This window comes from Bufo bufo, chromosome 5 (genome assembly GCF_905171765.1).
Source record: "Bufo bufo chromosome 5, aBufBuf1.1, whole genome shotgun sequence".
Taxonomy (NCBI): domain Eukaryota; kingdom Metazoa; phylum Chordata; class Amphibia; order Anura; family Bufonidae; genus Bufo; species Bufo bufo.
Genome location: NC_053393.1, coordinates 268,137,496 through 268,155,445, shown reverse-complemented (window position 1 = coordinate 268,155,445; position 17,950 = coordinate 268,137,496). Strand labels below are relative to the sequence as shown.

Sequence of the window (17,950 nt, the reverse complement as noted above, 5' to 3'; positions counted from 1 at the left end):
GCCACTGTCTACCTGCCATCATGTTCTGTACTGTATGGCTACTGCTTCTACTCCCCCTACTGCTTCTACCATTACCCCTACATAGCTGCACATCTACTGCCTCGTCTGTTCCATGGTGTGCTGCTACTGCTGGCGCTACTATTGCTGCCACTATTATCTCTATACAGCTTAGCCCTTCCACATCCATATTTACTACTGCTGCTGCTCTCAAAAAGAATTTTTGGAACACTTGTTCAGAATAATTTACTGCTTGTTTCTATACTGTGTGAGTATAAACACAGGCAGGAATCTTCCTTTGTTAAGGCATCATTGTCCAATTCTAGTTCAGAACAAGCCACTGTTTACTCTGACACTAGTGTGTGTGTATAAACAAAGGCCGGCATCTACTCCCCTTAAAGCATAATTTTAGATCCTTTTCAGAGCAAGCCACTGTTTCTTCCAACACCCAAGTGTGTGTATAAACACAGAAAAGCATCTGCCCCCTTTGATCTCTTGGTGACCTCTGCCGTATATGTACATTTATAGTCATCACTTTAAGGCCTCATGCACGCGACCGTTTTTTTTTAAGGTCCGCAAAAACGGGGTCCGTAGGTCCGTGATCCGTGACCGTTTTTTCGTCCGTGGGTCTTCCTTGATTTTTGGAGGATCCACGGACATGAAAAAAATTTCGTTTTGGTGTCCGCCTGGCCGTGCGGACCAAACGGATCCGTCCTGAATTACAATGCAAGTCAATGGGGACCGATCCGTTTGACGTTGACACAATATGGTGCAATTGCAAACGGATTCGTCCCCCATTGACTTTCAATGTAAAGGTCTGTGCGGCGCATTGCTTATAGCACAGACCTGTCACTTACCAGTAGGAGGAGCGCCCGGCCGGTCACAGACATCGCAGCTCGCAGGTAAGTATAATGCTTCTAAAAATTGCTAAGTAACCATGGCAACCAGGACTGCAGTGGCGTCCTGGTTGCCATGGTTACCGATTGAGGCCCCAGCGATTAAACTGGGACTCCGATCGGTACTCTCCACTGCCACCAATGATAGGGGGGGGAGGGAGGGGGGGCCCACTGGCCACCAATGAATCTACAGTACTACAGGGGAGGGAAGGGGGGTTAGCCGCACTGGCCACCAATGTGTTAACTACAGGGGAGGGAGGGGGGCAAGCCGCACTGGCCACCAATGTGATAACTACAGGGGAGGGAGGGGGGGCCGGCGCACTGGCCACCAATGTGTTAAATACAAGGGAGGGAGGGGGGCTGCACTGGCCACCAATGAATTTAAAACTGGGGAGGGAGGGGGGTGTGCCCCCTCCTGCCTGGCAGCACATGATCTCTTACAGGGGGCTATGATACGCACAATTAACCCCTCAGGTGCAGCACCTGAGGGGTTAATTGTGCGGATCACAGCCCCCTGTAAGAGATCGGGTGCTGCCAGGCAGCAGGGGGCAGTCATGTACACAGTTCAAAGTATATTCTAACTAGAAGCGTCCCTATCACTATGGGAACGCCTCTGTGTTAGAATATACTGTCGGATTTGAATTTTCACGAAGCGAAAACTCAGCTCTGAAAAAGCTTTTATGCAGACGGATCAGCGGATCCGTCTGTGTGAAAGTAGCCTACGGACGCGGATGCCAATCTTGTGTGCATCCTTTTTTTTTACGGACCCATTGACTTGAATGGGTCCGTGAACCGTTGTCCGTCAAAAAAATAGGACAGGTCATATATTTTTGATGGACAGGAAACACGGATCACGGATGCGGCTGCAAAACGGTGCATTTTCCAATTTTTTTCCACGGACCCATTGAAAGTCAATGGGTCCGCGAAAAAAAAACGGAAAACGGCACAACGGCCACGGATGCACACAACGGTCATGTGCATGAGACCTAAAGATAATGCCTGCTCCGCCATAGCTGCCAGGTTTCTACTATTTTAAACTGTAGAGACCCAGAGCTAATGTTTGTGATTGGACATAAGGCCGATCACAGACATTCAACCCCTCAGATACCATGGTCAAATGTGACCAAGGCAGCTGAGCAGTGAAAATGAGAGGAAGCTGTTACATCACAGTGATAGGTTGGAGTCTGCTTGAAGTTCCGATGCGTGTCAATGTTATATTCCAACACAGGCGTTGAGGTGGCAGTACTGCAGTGGAATATACTGAATGCTGTTTTCTGTAATAGATAAAATACCATTACAGCATACAACTGCCGATCTAATGACTGCTTGTTATAGCCACCTATTGTGACTTAAAAAAAAAAGTAAAAAAAAAAAAAAAGTTTTTTAAAAATATAGAGAAAAATAAATAAAAAATACAAGTTTAAGTCACCCCCCCTTCCCCTAGAATAAAAAAATGCCCATAATATAAAAATATTATTCCCAAACACCTCCCAAAAAAATTGAATAAAAAATGGTCAAAAAGTCATACACACCCCAATGATATTAATAAAAATACAGATCTCTCTGGAAAAAAATTAACCCTTAAATAGCTCCATAGACATAAATATAAAAAATTATGGGAGTCAGAATATGCCAATAAAAAGAAAAAATATATTTTTTAGAGAGGGAGAGAAAATACAAAAAAGGGAGAAAGAGAGAAACAAATATCCTAGGAGTCCTCAGAGTGTGGTATACCAATTTTCAGGCCTTTTAGAGCACTTTTGATTTGGGTAGAATCAACTTGGACCTGAATCGCATTTTTCGACATTTGTTAGAACTAAGCCTAAAGAAAATTTCTAGAAATCTGCACATCTCTACTAGGGAAACTTTTTAAATTTCATATTTTTTTTTAAAATAAATATGGCTATCACACTTGCAAAACCAACAATGCTATTTACCAATTCTTCTGGAAATAAATACATGTAAAATGAAACATAAACTGTAACTCAATTATGATAATTTACATCATATTTTGTGCACTTTGTAAGAAAATTTATGTTGGGTCCACAATGAGAAAATTAAAAACTCATATTAGAACACTTAAAGAGGACCTTTCACCCTCCGGACATGCCTGTTTTAATAGCTTCATGCATCCCCCATGTAATAATTCTGGAGCATCTATTCTTATGCCTGTATGTTGTGTCATTCCTTTATTATTTCTACTAGAAGTTCTAAATGAATTGCTAGCAGTCTGCAGTAAGGGTACAGAGGGGTGGTAACCAGTTGGGGGGTGTGTCCCTGCACAGACTCACTCTTTCCAATGAGTGCTGCCATTTTCAGACTGTGCAGGTACACACCCCCAACTGGTTACCACCCCTCTGTACTCTTACTGCAGACTGCTATTAATTCATTCATAACTTCTAGTAGAAATAATAAAGGAATGACACAACATACAGGCATAAGAATAGATGTTCCGGACTTGTTATTACATGGGGAATGCATGAAGCTATTAAAACAGACATGTCAGGAGTGGTGAAAGGTTCTCTTTAAATGATAAAAACAATTCGGGCACATTTTGTTAGATGCCATGGAGCGAAAGTGCATGCAGGGCTTTTATTACAGAATAAAATATGCAGTGCCATCTCCTAGATAGAGTGGTGTATTGGATTTTCAATTTGCAGTCCAAAGTACCAGACTGTACTTGAGGAGTAAGGCTACTTTCACACTAGTGTTAAAGTTTTCCGGTATTGAGTTCCGTCATAGGGGCTCAATACCGGAAAAAAAAAACGCTTCAATGCATTCTGAATGGAGAGCAATCTGTTCAGTATGCATCAGTCCCTTTTACGGTATTTGGCCGGAGAAAATACCGCAGCATGCCTGCTGGATTCTTCTAACGCTACTGTGAAAGTACCCTTTAATAATGTTTGATTATTAATAACATACAAACTCTATTTATCGAACTTGTAACGTGGCCACACACAGTATGTTTTATTGTACCTCTATCTTCAATTTTATTTTTAATTATTTAACTTGATAGTTGTATTTAAGCTTTAGCCCTATTCATATTAGTTAATAGCTCTGCAACATGTAATCAGTCCATTTATACTTCAGGCCCACTGGTGAAGCAGTACATTATGCGTGAAGAGTTGCGGATCCACAAAACATTTATACCGGCCGAGAGCCTTCTGATATTTTTTTGCCACTGCTTCACAAATGTCCTATCCTTGTCTGCAACAGACAAGAATAGGACATGTTTTATTTTTTTTGCAAGGACTTACGCATGCAGACAGCACATGTGTGTGCAGTCCACATGTTTGCGGCCCCGTTAAAATGAATGAGTCCGCATCCAATTCGGAAAAAATGCAGATCGGATGAGGACAAAAACCACTGTCATGTGCATGAGCCCTTAAAAGGCTGGAAGTTTTGCTTCAGCTCAGGCTACGACTAAGACCTAAGCCTGCATGCAGTAGAAACACGTAAGCATGAAGCCGTTTTCTGTTTCTCAATGTTTTAACATATACCAAATAAAGAATACAAGAGCTTTTACTTCACCCCCTGAATCAAAGGTCTTTGTCCAGGATATGACATGCTTTTGTAACTGAAAATGGTGCTAGGAGGCTGACAGCAAGAGAGGAGATGGTTGTTAATCCTATACTTTTTCTCCTACCCTGCCTCCTGCACTCTCCATTAACTGCTAAAATCCGTCTTGAGAGAAAAAGAGATGAAGGTGGATGTTCAGCATTAAGGCTCATGCACACGAACATATTTTATTTCCATGTCCGTTTCCTTTTTTTCGGCCCATTCGCAGAACCATTCACTTCAATGGAGCCGCAAAAAAAAAACACGGAAATGACTCTATCTATTTGGTTCCTTTTTGTTTCACCCCAGTGCTTGATTAATAGAAACACTACTTTTAATAGAAACAAGTACTTTTTTTATACTGTTCTCTATGTTGCTGCTGCTTCTTTATATATGGGAGAGAGTTAGGTGGCAGGATCACCTCTCTTCTCTGTGCACAACGTATGGGAGACATCATACCAGGGAATCTCTGCCTTCTCTAGAGCTCAAGAACAACTACAGAGGGGAAAACTGGTGATAAATTAAGGATTAAAGTCATACAATGGCCAGAAATTGTTTTGTCCCTTATGTAAACACATAACAGCGTTTTATGAAAAGTCACCTGAAACGGTTTTAAATGAGAGTTAATAAGCAGGATATGCTACTGTAGGGACTAAATATTTAAGAAAACAATGAGGTCTGACCTAATGATTAAAATTCCAGGATCATTGTCATTTAATACTATATATTTTAAATGTCCAGAAAACTTACCAATAATCCTGTAAACAGAGATAAAAAGCAGGGTCAAAAGTATGAAGGCAGTATTCCACACCCAGATGTTTGGATCCACAGCTGAAATTCCCAAAAACATGAAGACAATAGTTTCAGCCCCACTTGCCAACATTTTCATTGTATATCTCACTGTAGTTGCAGATTGCTCTGAAATATTTGCCTTTACATATTTCTGGCAGAAAATTCCACAAAACGTGATGCTGAAAAAGAAAATATATTGTGAATTTTGAGAAAACGTGCATGCAATACTCATTTGGCAAATACAACTCAAAGTGTAAAATATTCCACTGGATATTTTTTCATATCACCTTTAAAGGGTACCTGTCACCATAAAAATTCAGTCTGGGTCATGCAAGCATTATGTCATAGAGCAGGAGAATCTGAGCTGATTAATAGATAGTTTATAGTAAAAGATTCAGTAAAACTTGCAATTTATTTATTTGAACTTCTGCTGGCCTCAAGTTCTGTTTGACAAATCTGTGTTTGTTTAAAAGTGTTTTCCAGAATAGGTCATCAGTATCTAATTGGTGGGGGTCTTACACCTGAGACCCCCGCTGATCAGCTGCTTGAAAAGGCACCGGTGCTCCTGTGAGCCCTTCAGCCTTCTCACAGCTTAGCAAGCATAGTGCCGTACATTTAACAGCGTCTGTGCTTGGTTTGGCACTCAGCCCTATTCACTTGAATGGGGTTGAGCTGTGCCTAGGCCACATGACCGATTAATATGTCGTCTCTACCCTAGGTTGTGAGAAGGAAGCGACGATACTGCGAGCGCCGTTGCCTTCTCAAACAGCTGATCAGCACATGCATGAGATTCCTGTAGTCTCCTTTTACCAGCCACCATCTTGAAAAAGCCTTATCGGAGGCAATACATTATAGGCATGTACGGAGCTACGGAGGAATATGAGTTATATTCATGAATGAACCACGTTCCTCTTGCTGTGGTTCACTAATCATTCTTTCAAATGAATAAATTACGGAATCTTTTCCCATAAAACTGTATCAATCTGGTCTGGCACAACATTCTGTATCATTGCTAATTTTGAAATAAAAGATGAAAAATGTAATATAGCGGCTCTATTACTTATACACTGAGCAAAAATATAAAACGCAACACTTTCGGTTTTGCTCCCATTTTGCATGAGCTGAACTCAAAGATCTGAAACATTTTCTACATACACAAAAGACCCATTACTTTCAAATATTGTTCACAAATCTGTCTAAATCTGTGTTAGTGAGCACTTCTCCTTTGCCAAGATTATCCATCCCACCTCACAGGTGTGGCATATCAACGTGGTGATTAGACAGCATGAATATTGCACAGGTGTGCCTTAAACTGCCCACAATAAAAGCCCACTCTGAAATGTGCACAGTTTTGCCTTACTGGGGTGGGGAGTCAGAAAACCAGTCAGTATCTGGCGTGGCTACCATTTGCCTCACGCAGTGCAACACATCTCTGTCGCACAGAGTTGATCAGGTTGTTGATTGTGGCCTGTGGAATGTTGGTCCACTCCTCTTCAATAGCTGTATGAAGTTGCAGAATATTGGCAGGAACTGGAATACGCTGTTGTATATTCAGATCCAGAGCATCCCAAACATGCTCAATGGATGACAGGTCCGGTGAGTATGCTGGCCATGCAAGAACTGGGATGTTTTCAGCTTCCAGGCATTGTCTACAGGATCTCATCACGGTATCTCTGTGCATTCATAATGCCATCAATAAAATGCATCTGTGTTCGTTGTTCATCATATACGCCTGCCCATACCATAACCCCACCGCCACCATGGGCCACTCGATCCACAATGTTGACATCAGGAAACTGCTCACCCACACGACGCCACACACGCTGTCTGCCATCTGCCCTGAACAGTGAAACCCGGGACTCATCCGTAAACAGAACACCTCTCCAACGTGCCAGATGCTATCGAATGTGAGCATCTGCCCACTCAAGTTGGTTACGACGACGAATGGCAGTCAGGTCCAGACCCCGATGAGGACGACGAGCATGCAGATGAGCTTCCCTAAGTTGGTTTCTGACAGTTTATGCAGACATTCTTTGGTTATGCAAGCCGATTGGTGCTGCAGCTATCCGGGTGGCTGGTCTCAGACGATCATGGAGGTGAACATGCTGGATGTGGATGTCCTGGGCTGGTGTGGTTTCACGTGGTCTGCGGTTGTGAGGCCGGTTGGAAGTACTGCCAAATTCTCTGAAACGCCTTTGGAGACTGCTTATGGTAGAGAAATGAACATTCATTGCATGGGCAACAGCTCTGGTAGATATTCCTGCAGTCAGCATACCAATTGCACGCTCCCTCAAACGTTGCAACATCTGTGGCATTGTGCTGTGTGATCAAACTGCACATTTCTGGAATTTTCCTCATGGTCATCGTCACCAAACCTTTCCAGAGGGAAAACATGCAGTGGGTGGAGGGAGGGAAGGGGAATATAAATGATATGCATGTATGTATAATGTAAAACAAGACTAAAGATTGTTTATGATTTTGTAAAATCTATTTGTAAAAAGAAGAATAAAGATTATTACATAAAAAACAAAACAAAAAAAAACCTGCACATTTCAGAGTGGCTTTTTATTGTGGGCAGTCTAAGGCACACCTGTGCAATATTCATGCTGTATAATCAGCACCTTAATATGCTACACCTGTGAGGTGGGATGGATTATCTCGGCAAAGGAGAAGTGCTCACTAACACAGATTTAGACAGATTTGTGAACAATATTTGAGAGTAATGGGTCTATTGTGTATGTAGAAAATGTTTCAGATCTTTGAGTTCAGCTCATGCAAAATGGGAGCAAAACCGAAAGTGTTGCTTTTATATTTTTGCTCAGTGTATAAGTAATAGAGCCGCTATATTACATTTTTCATCTTTTATTTCAAAATTAGCAATGATACAGAATGTTGTGCCAGACCAGATTGATGCAAAATGGGAGCAAAACCGTAAGTGTTGAGTTTATATTTTTGCTTAGTGTATATCAATCTGCTCAGCTTCTTCTGCTCTATAAGATGGTGCTTTCAGATTGCATTGAATTTTCACAGTGACAGGTTCACTTAAAAAATTAAAATGTTTGAAAGTTAAAAAACAAACCTGCAAATGTAGTGAAAAAAAACACAAAAACAAAATCACCTCTTAACCCTTTGAATACCAGAGGATTTTATGTTTTTGCGTTTACCTTTTACTTTCCTTTCTTCCCGGAGCCATAACGTTTATACTTTTCCTTTCACATATCCATATAAGGGCTTATTTTTTGCAGGATAAATTGTACTTTCTAATGCCACCATTTAATATGGCATACAATGTAGTGGGAAGCAGGAAAAATGGGGTGGAATTGGAAAAAAAACGCAATTCCTCCACAGTTTTAGGGGTTTTGTTCATACAGCATTCCATTTGTGGCAAAATTCACCTGTGCTCTTCATTCTCTGGGTCAGTACGATTACAATGATACCACATATGTGTAGGTTTTTTATGTATAAATATGGTAAAAAGAAATTAAAACTTAAAAAATATATATATTTTTTTACATCACCATATTCTGACCATGATAACTACTTTATAGTTATGTCTACTGAGCTGTGTGGTGACTCATTTTTTGTGGGATAATCTGTAGTTTTCATTGATACCAATATGGAGTGTGTTTGATTTTTTGATCACATTTTATAAAAAAATTTGGGTACGATAAGCGGCGAAATGAATCGTTGCGCTATTCGCCGTATTGGAAAAGTATTTTTATAGTATAGGTGTTTTTGGACACGGTGATGCCCATGATTAGAGAAGAGCGAATTTTTCATAAATTTGATTCGCCGTTTCGCTGAATTTTTGGGGAAAATTTGGGTTCGATCGGAATTAATTCCCGGTGAATTACGTTAAAAATTGCTATTTCCTGGCTGCACAGAGCCTTTATAGTGGTGTAGATCCTGTGCCTTTCAGTAACACGCATAGGGAGTCTGCTTTGGCAGTGAAATAATACTGTGAGTCCGTATGACATGCAGATGACAGGCGTCGCACTTAGAATCACTGCACACTTTACTTATTTGGGCAGTCACGGGGCCAAAACTAACCACATAAATCAAATGTGAACTTGGTCAATGTTAGCGCCAAGAATCGCACTCCTTTTACACCGTTGTCAGCTGATTCCACATAGATGTCAACAGAACCTGTTCTATTAAATGCTTATACAAGTAGAGCCCCCCGACAGAGTGGAGAGGGTGTCAGCAGTAAGTGTGTGTGGACGTCACTGATTATTTTTCCCTTCCTCTGATCCATCAGAACAATAACCCACAAAAAACAGACCCTGTCTGTGGAGCATCCACCTTCACTCCTGCTTTTGGCTACCAAATCACAAGCCAATTCTGATGGGACCATACAGGCCTTACAGCTGCTACACAGACGGGATCCGTTTTACATCTCATTTTACCTTCGTCCTGAAAGATCAGAGGAAGTGTCAAATAAATGATGATGTCAGCTGAACGAAAAAGGCTAAATAGTGGCCCAGCAATGAAGTAGAGAGGGTGGGAACAGCATGAGAAGTCCACAGAGTGGCCCTATGACATTGTGATGAGGTGAAAGCAGCATGAGGAGACCACAGAGTGGCCCAATGTCAGAGTCTGTAGGTGGCAGCAGCATGAGGAGGCCACAGAGTGGAAAGGTGACATAGTCTGGAGTTGGCTGCAGCATCAGGAGACCACAGAGAGGCAAGGTGACATAGTGTGGAGGTGGCAGCAGCATCAGGAGACCACATAATGGCCCAATAACAGAGTATGTAGGTGGCGGCAGCATCATGAGGCCGCAGAGTGGCCCAATGACAGAGTGTGGAGGTGGCGGCAGCATCAGGACGCCACAGAGTGGCAAGGTGACATAGTGTGGAGGTGGCAGCAGCAAGAGGAGACCACAGAGTGGCCCAATGACAGAGTTGAGTTGGCGGCAACACCAGGAGGCCACAGAGTGGCACAATGACAGAGTGTTGAGGTGGCTGCAGCATCAGGAGACCACAGAGAGGCAAGGTGACAGAGTGGAGGTAGGAGCAGCATGAGGAGGCCACAGAGTTGCAAGGTGACATTCCTGTAGTTTGGAGGTGGCAGCAGCATCAGGAGACCACAGAGTGTCCCAAAGACAGAGTGTGGAGGCGGCAGCAGCATGAGGAGGACACAGAGTGGCAAGATGACATAGTGTGGAGATGGCATCAGCATTATGAGACCACAGAGTGGCCCAATGACAGAGTCTGTAGGTGCCGGCCGCATCAGGAGGCCGCAGAGTGGCACAATGACATGGTCTGGAGGTGACGGCAGCATCAGGGGGCCACAGAGTGGCAAGGTGACATAAATTGGAGGTAGGAGCAGCATCTGGAGACCACAGAGTGGCAAGGTGACAGAGTGTGAAGGTGGGTGGTAATACCAGTACCCGCTGAAGATGCTGGGTGAAAGAAGGAGCACTTGGTATCAGATGTGTGGCATCAGGCGGATGGCAGCATCAGAATAGTAGCTGAGGCAGGTAGCCAGAAGAAGCCAGTCTCTTTTGTCAAAGTGTTGATGTGGCACCATGGATGATCTAGTCTGATGCATCAGGAATTGGTGGTGGGAAATCTTGGCTGATTCACGCCTGATTCATCTTGACAAAGGTCATGCTCTCCACATTTTTGGACAGGTGAGTTCTTCTTGGGGTAACTATGGCCCCCACCACACTGAACACTCGCTCTGATGCCACACTAGTGGCCGGACAGGACTGCTTTTCCAGGGCAAACTTGGCCAGTTGCAGCCACAAATCCAGTTTAGCTGCCCAGTAGTCCAGCGGATCTTTAAGGTTGGCTGGCAGGGTGCTCTCCAAGTATGCCACCACCTGCTGGTTTAAGTTCTGCTCTACGTCTAGCTTCTGGTGAGTAGTTTCTTCACTATGCAGGTGAAGAAAGCTGCTCATCAGCAACTGTAGACTCAGGCTGCTGCTGATGGAGCTGGCACTGCTCCTGCCACCGTACCCCTCCCTAGCAACCATGGCAGTGGAACGTGAGCGCAGAGGGCCCCCCCTGTCAGACATGTGAGAGGATGGACTATGGTGCAGATAGGCAGCGGCCAACTGACTACATAGGATGTCTCTATAGTAGTTCAGTTTGTCCTCCCTCTCATCGGGTGTAAAAAGGCCTCCATTTTGGACCGGTAGCGAGGGTCCAAGGTGGAGAGCTACAAGTCATCCCTCTGCCGAATGCTGACAATTCAGCTGTCACTACCCAATCAAGTGAGCATGCAGCGGGCCATTTGCGCAAGTGACTCGGAGGGACTCCCTGCCTCCATCTCCACTGCATAACTCCACGGTGTGTCTGGGTCATCCGCCTCATCTTTAACATCGCCCTGTAGCTCCTCTGGATGCTCCTGCTCCTCCTCTCCTGTCACCTGTGTAGCAAAACCACCCATTTCGCTACACATTGCTTGTACTCCAATGTCCTCCTCCTCCTCCTCCAGTTCAGCCCCAACAGGGCTCATGTGGCCGTGAGATCTAGGCGCCACGTCTCCAGTCCCCTGACCAGCCATATTTACCAGCATCTGTTCCAGGATATGAAGCAGTGGAATGACATTGTTCATCCCGTAGTCCTGGCGACTGACAAATAATGTGGCCTCCTCAAAGGGCCTGATAAATAGCAGGTGTCACGCATGAGCTGCCACTGACATCGATGTTACACTGGTGAGTACTCCTGTCCGCTTGGATCATCAGGAAATCGTTGATGGCCTTTCTCTATTCGTACAGTTTGTCCAACATATGGAGGGTGGAATTCCAACGGGTGGAAACGTTGCATATCAGCCTATATTGGGGGATGCCGTACTGCTGCTGCAGCTCAAGGAGGGTGTGCTATGCGGTGTACAAGTGGCTGAAGTGCATGCAAAGTTTCCTGGCCATTTTTAGGATGTCTTGCAGATAGGTGGAAGACTTCATGAACCACTTGACAACCAGATTGAACACGTGTGCCATGGAGGGTGCATGGCTCAGCCCTCCTTGATGAAGCGCCAACACAATGTTCTTCCCGTTGTTGGACACCATGGTTCCGATTTTGAGTTGTCGTGGAGAAATCCAGGATTCCATTTCTTGCTGAAGGACATGGAGCAGTCCTCCCCTGTGGGACTCCGTTCGCCCCGGCAAACAAGGTGCAGAACAGTGTTCCACCGCCGTGCCCTGCACATGTGGTATGCTGGAGGGGCACTGTGCATTGTCCCTGCAGTGGAGGCTGAGAACACGGTGGAGGATGCAGAGGCGGACATTGTCGCTAGAGCAATGGCGTGGCAATGTGGAGACGGAAGCGGCGTCACCTGGCCAAGTTGCTGGTGTGGCTGTGCAGGAACCACATTCACCCAGTGGGCAGTAAAGGACATGTATTGTCCCTGACAGTAGTTACAGCTTCACACATTGATGCTGCCGTGCATTTTGGCAGACACCTACAGGCTCAAGGACTTGCCAACTTTCTGTCCTACATGTGTATGCAGGGCAGGTACTGCCTTTTTGGCAAATAAATGACGGCTTGGGACTCTCCACCTCGGCTTGGCACAAGCCATCAGATCTCTGAAAGGTGCAGAGTCCACCACTTGGAAAGGGAGGGACTGTAGCACCAGCAACATGGACATTAGCACATTCAGCTATGTGACGTTGGATGAGTTGTTGTGCATTTTCATACGTATACAATATTATCTAATGACATTATAATCAAAATGAATGCTCATCTCATTGCCTTTAAGAATAAAATCAGCCTGAACCAAAGGTTTGTTATATGGCTGAGGAAGCCAAGATGAGTTCATGGCAAGTTCAGTTTATATAAAAAAAATATAATTGTGAACATAAACGGACATTGTATTTAAAAGTTATTGCTAAAGATATGAGACCATCTGTTAAGGAGTAAGTCAACTCCCTAAAACATGTCTGTTTGGAGGGAACAAGGTTACTTGATAAGGACTCATGTCCTTATCACACACCTGCTGTATGAGGTTCAATTTATATATTCATAATTATATTATATATATATATATATATATCTCTGCATGGTATATTTAGTTTATAACATATGTTAATCAATAATTCATATAATGTGTTATCTATGTGTAACAATGTATCGATTTATATATATATGTCATACCATGTATTTACCATTTAGAAGGTATTGTAAAAGGTACAGAAACAAGTAAGTTTATGTTAATTGGGTTTCTGGGAAAAGTAAATGCCATTTCAAAATAATAGTTATTCATGGATGTAGATAAATGAAATGTACAAGTTCCGATGCAAAGCATCAAAGCCGCTATATAAAATTTTTATCAAGTCAACATATATTTCAAAAAGATAGGAGAAGAGAGTCAACTCCAACAAGTCCAGGATATAGGTAATTAAAAGTGTCAGGAAAAGACCTTTCTCAATGATTTAGTAAGAAAGGTCAACGAGTTCATATGAACATATTATTAGATATTTAATTTTAATGCTTAAAAGTTGGGATGTTCATCTACAGTACCGCAGTGCCATCTGGAGGCAGATGGACAACATTATATTATTTCATTATTTGTTCTATACCATATTAGGAGTTGATATAACGTCATGATGTTATTAGCATGCGAATACACCCACCCTACCTGATTGGGAATCCCTAATCTAAAGGGGATGATTCTTAGATAAGGGGGGGAATAATTACTCGTGTGCGGAGTAGAAAAAAAAAAGGCTAGCAAGAGAAAAAAAAGCGAGAGCTGGAGATTAAAAAAAGAAAGGGAGGAAAAGAGAGAAGTGGAGCTCTCTAGAGGGGTCTATCGAGATGAAAGCCATAATGAGATGCGCTATGATGGACCACCCAGCTTTCCTAGGAGTAGAAGTGAGATTCCTACTAGGACTTGGTAAGAGATACAGAAAATGATATTTCATTTTATTAAGACTAATTTGATAGTGTGGGTGAAATTATACCATCTAGATTGGCGAACAAATAAATGATTAAATTAATTGATCATCTCCATATTGAGATGTAGTCTTAGGATATTGTGAGGCTTCATTCTACCTGCAGAAGAATCTAGACTCATAATCTAGCAAAGCATTAAATGATTGCTTTTATATATATAATATATATATATTGATAGAACATTCTTCGCCAAGCTAAGTGATGGATTCCCACAGGAAAGACTTGTTTCAAATCCTTTCCATTTAAGATCCTAGATCCCTGTTATTTGTCTTAATAGTCTTACCAAAGTTATATATGTGAAAATAGTCCAGGATGGGGCGGAAGGATACAGTTGTCTCTTCTAAGTTATATCCTTGAATGGATTTGCCCATCTTGAAGCCATGTGATGTGTAGTTGGTTAGGGGGGCCGAATGTATTTAGCATTCTATAATGATGTCTATGATTAGACATGCCCATCTTGATATCATGAGGTTTTCTCTGAACAGAAGTAATGTATATAACTTATGTTCATATTTTGATATCCTAACCTATTAATAGCTTGTGTATAATGTGACAAGTTATTTCCACTCACATGTATTGTTAAGCTTGTAATACTTTATATTAACGCTATTTACACTCACCTAAAGAATTATTAGGAACACCTGTTCTATTTCTCATTAATGCAATTATCTAGTCAACCAATCGCATGGCAGTTGCTTCAATGCATTTAGGGGTGTGGTCCTGGTCAAGACAATCTCCTGAACTCCAAACTGAATGTCAGAATGGGAAAGAAAGGTGATTTAAGGAATTTTGAGCATGGCATGGTTGTTGGTGCCAGACGGGCCGGTCTGAGTATTTCACAATCTGCTCAGTTACTGGGATTTTCACGCACAACCATTTCTAGGGTTTAGAAAGAATGGTGTGAAAAGGGAAAAACATCCAGTATGCGGCAGTCCTGTGGGCAAAAATGCCTTGTGGATGCTAGAGGTCAGAGGAGAATGGGCCAACTGATTCAAGATGATAGAAGAGCAACGTTGACTGAAATAACCACTCGTTACAACCGAAGTATGCAGCAAAGCATTTGTGAAGCCACAACACGCACAACCTTGAGGCGGATGGGCTACAACAGCAGAAGACCCCACCGGGTGCCACTCATCTCCACTACAAATAGGAAAAAGAGGCTACAATTTGCACGAGCTCACCAAAATTGGACTGTTGAAGACTGGAAAAATGTTGCCTGGTCTGATGAGTCTCGATTTCTGTTGAGACATTCAAATGGTAGAGTCCGAATTTGGCATAAACAGAATGAGAACATGTATCCATCCTCTGATGGCTACTTCCAGCAGGATAATGCACCAAGTCACAAAGCTCGAATCATTTCAAATTGGTTTCTTGAACATGACAATGAGTTTACTGTACTAAAATGGCCCCCACAGTCACCAGATCTCAACCCAATAGATCATCTTTGGGATGTGGTGGAACGGGAGCTTCGTGCCCTGGATGTGCATCCCTCAAATCTCCATCAACTGCAAGATGCTATCCTATCAATATGGGCCAACATTTCTAAAGAATGCTATCAGCACCTTGTTGAATCAATGCCACATATAATTAAGGCAGTTCTGAAGGCAAAAGGGGGTCCAACACCGTATTAGTATGGTGTTCCTAATAATTCTTTAGGTGAGTGTATATTCATTTGCATGTATCATTGTGTTTATTTACTTATATATGTTTATAATCTTGTAACCAATAAATCTGCATATTTTTATAATACCTGTGTATTATTGTATAATGCAGAGCTACATTTTATCATTAACGTCATCTCACGTCAAAAAGAACTTATTTATCTGAGGAAATAGTCGGACTCAGATGTGAATTGTATCAATTAGATGGTCTACAATTCACCAGGTCCTGATTTTAAGAATTTATGACAAATTTTATAATTTTTTTTTTTTTATGGTTAATTATTTTTATGACCATAATTAATAATTCTTAATTGAATTATTACCCCCCGACAGAGTGCACTCATACTGTTGTCTCTTGGCAATCACTTCAGTGATCGATTGCTGATGGAATGCGTGACAAGGAGGAGGACCAGGAGCATCAGGACCGGCAGATGATGGGAAGGACAGACAGCTCCCTTCGGCTGAGCTGGTGGAGCCTTTACTGCCAGAAACCGGGTGCGTACTAGGGGGTGATGCAGCGGTTGCTGCGGCAGGTTGGACCACTGCATCGGAGCCACGGTTATCCCAGGCCACTTTATGGCGACGCTGCATATGTTGACGCAGGGCCGTAGAGACAACATTAGCACCCTGGCCACGCTTCACCCTCTGCCCACAGATTCTATGTACGGCCACTTTCACCTCCTCCGGCAGCTTAAAATATAACTGCCACACTGCTGAGTACCAACACTACACACTGACTGACTTCTACCGCCGCTGCCTCCTTGAGCCCCTGCACCGCTACTTCCCGGGCAGGTAGGCTCCTACGAAGCAGGTGGTCTACCCCAGGTGCGATCTCCCACTGCTGCCACCCTGCTGACTCCCGGCCACGCTAGCAACTTGCTGGCTCACAGACAAGCCGACAGCCCCTTCGTCACCTGGTCCCCAAGTGCGATCAGCTACATCATCATCGAGTAGTGTCAGCACGTCACTGATGTCCTCCTCAATTGTCTCTAGGTCAGGAGCCTGACCGCTCTCCACACCAGCTCCCATGCCACTCTCCTCATTACTACATGCCTGCCTAGCAGAGGAAGCAGCGGCTGTCTCCTCCACATTTTGGCTGGGCAGTAGCTGCTGAATGTCCTCTAGTAGCTCTTCCTCGCTGAAAAGTGGAGCAGAGCCTACAGCATATAATACTTCTCGCGGTGAGGGAACAGAAAAGGACAAAGGCAGGTTGAGGATATGTGAGGGCACCTGGCCTGCTTCCGGGCCATGCCAACTAAGGGTTGTGTCTGACGAACCCATTGACTCTTGGCTGGGGGTGTCTGATGTAAGTCGCGACGAAGTCGAAGATCGAGTCATACATTCATAAACCGCTGGGTTGCTGGTCAAGACACGACCGCTAGCTGACACTGGGAGCTCAGGCGTCTCAAAATGACCCCTGCTACCACTGCCCCTTACTCTGCTGCAACCTCTGCCTGCGCAAGAAACATTTAGGCTCTGCCACTCCCTTATGCAGGGCCTGGCGTTTCTCTGCCTGAAATACTGTTAGATCAAATAACCAAATGTTAGATCAAATATTTTTTATTTTGCCACTATTACACAGCAAACAGGGCTTTAGAATATATCACTGCAGCGCTAGGCCCTAATTTTTTTAATTTTTACAGAAAAGGCTTTTCAACAAATAAGTGCAACTTTAAACGGCAAATATATTTGTATATCGCCAGTAATACACGGCAAATTGGGCTGTAAAATATCTCACTGCACTGTTGAATGGCAATTAGGCCATAATTTTTTTCTATTTTTACAAAAAAGTACACAGAATAGTGTACATAATACATACATACATTTCTGCAATTTTTCAAAGAAGTCACAGAAAGCTAGGAATAAAACTTAACTTTAAAGGGTTTCTGTCACCCCATTAAACCGTTTTTTTTTTTTTTCTTTACTAATAATCCCTATAGTGCGATCTCATGATACATAAGCAAATTAATCATTTTGGTTCAGTAGAATTTGCTAAAAATCGATTTTTAAAATATGCTAATTACCTTGCTACCAGCAAGTAGGGCGGCTACTTGCTGGTAGCAGCCGCATCCTCCGATGGTAATGACGCCCCCTCGGCATGCTGATTGACAGGGCCAGGGAAGGGAATCGTTCTCTGCTGGCGCTGTTA

The 17,950-nt window shown here is 43.2% G+C and overlaps 1 protein-coding gene across 2 annotated transcripts in view; it reads right to left on the bottom strand.

Moving 5' to 3' along the window:
- The window catches only part of SLC9A3 (solute carrier family 9 member A3), a 481,978-nt gene that overhangs the window by 234,958 nt on the left and 229,070 nt on the right, over nt 1-17,950 (bottom strand). For both annotated transcript variants that reach the window (XM_040433112.1, XM_040433113.1), the window contains exon 6: nt 5,202-5,422. In XM_040433112.1, the coding sequence (XP_040289046.1) occupies nt 5,202-5,422 (221 nt within the window). The remainder of the gene's footprint in view (nt 1-5,201; nt 5,423-17,950) is intronic.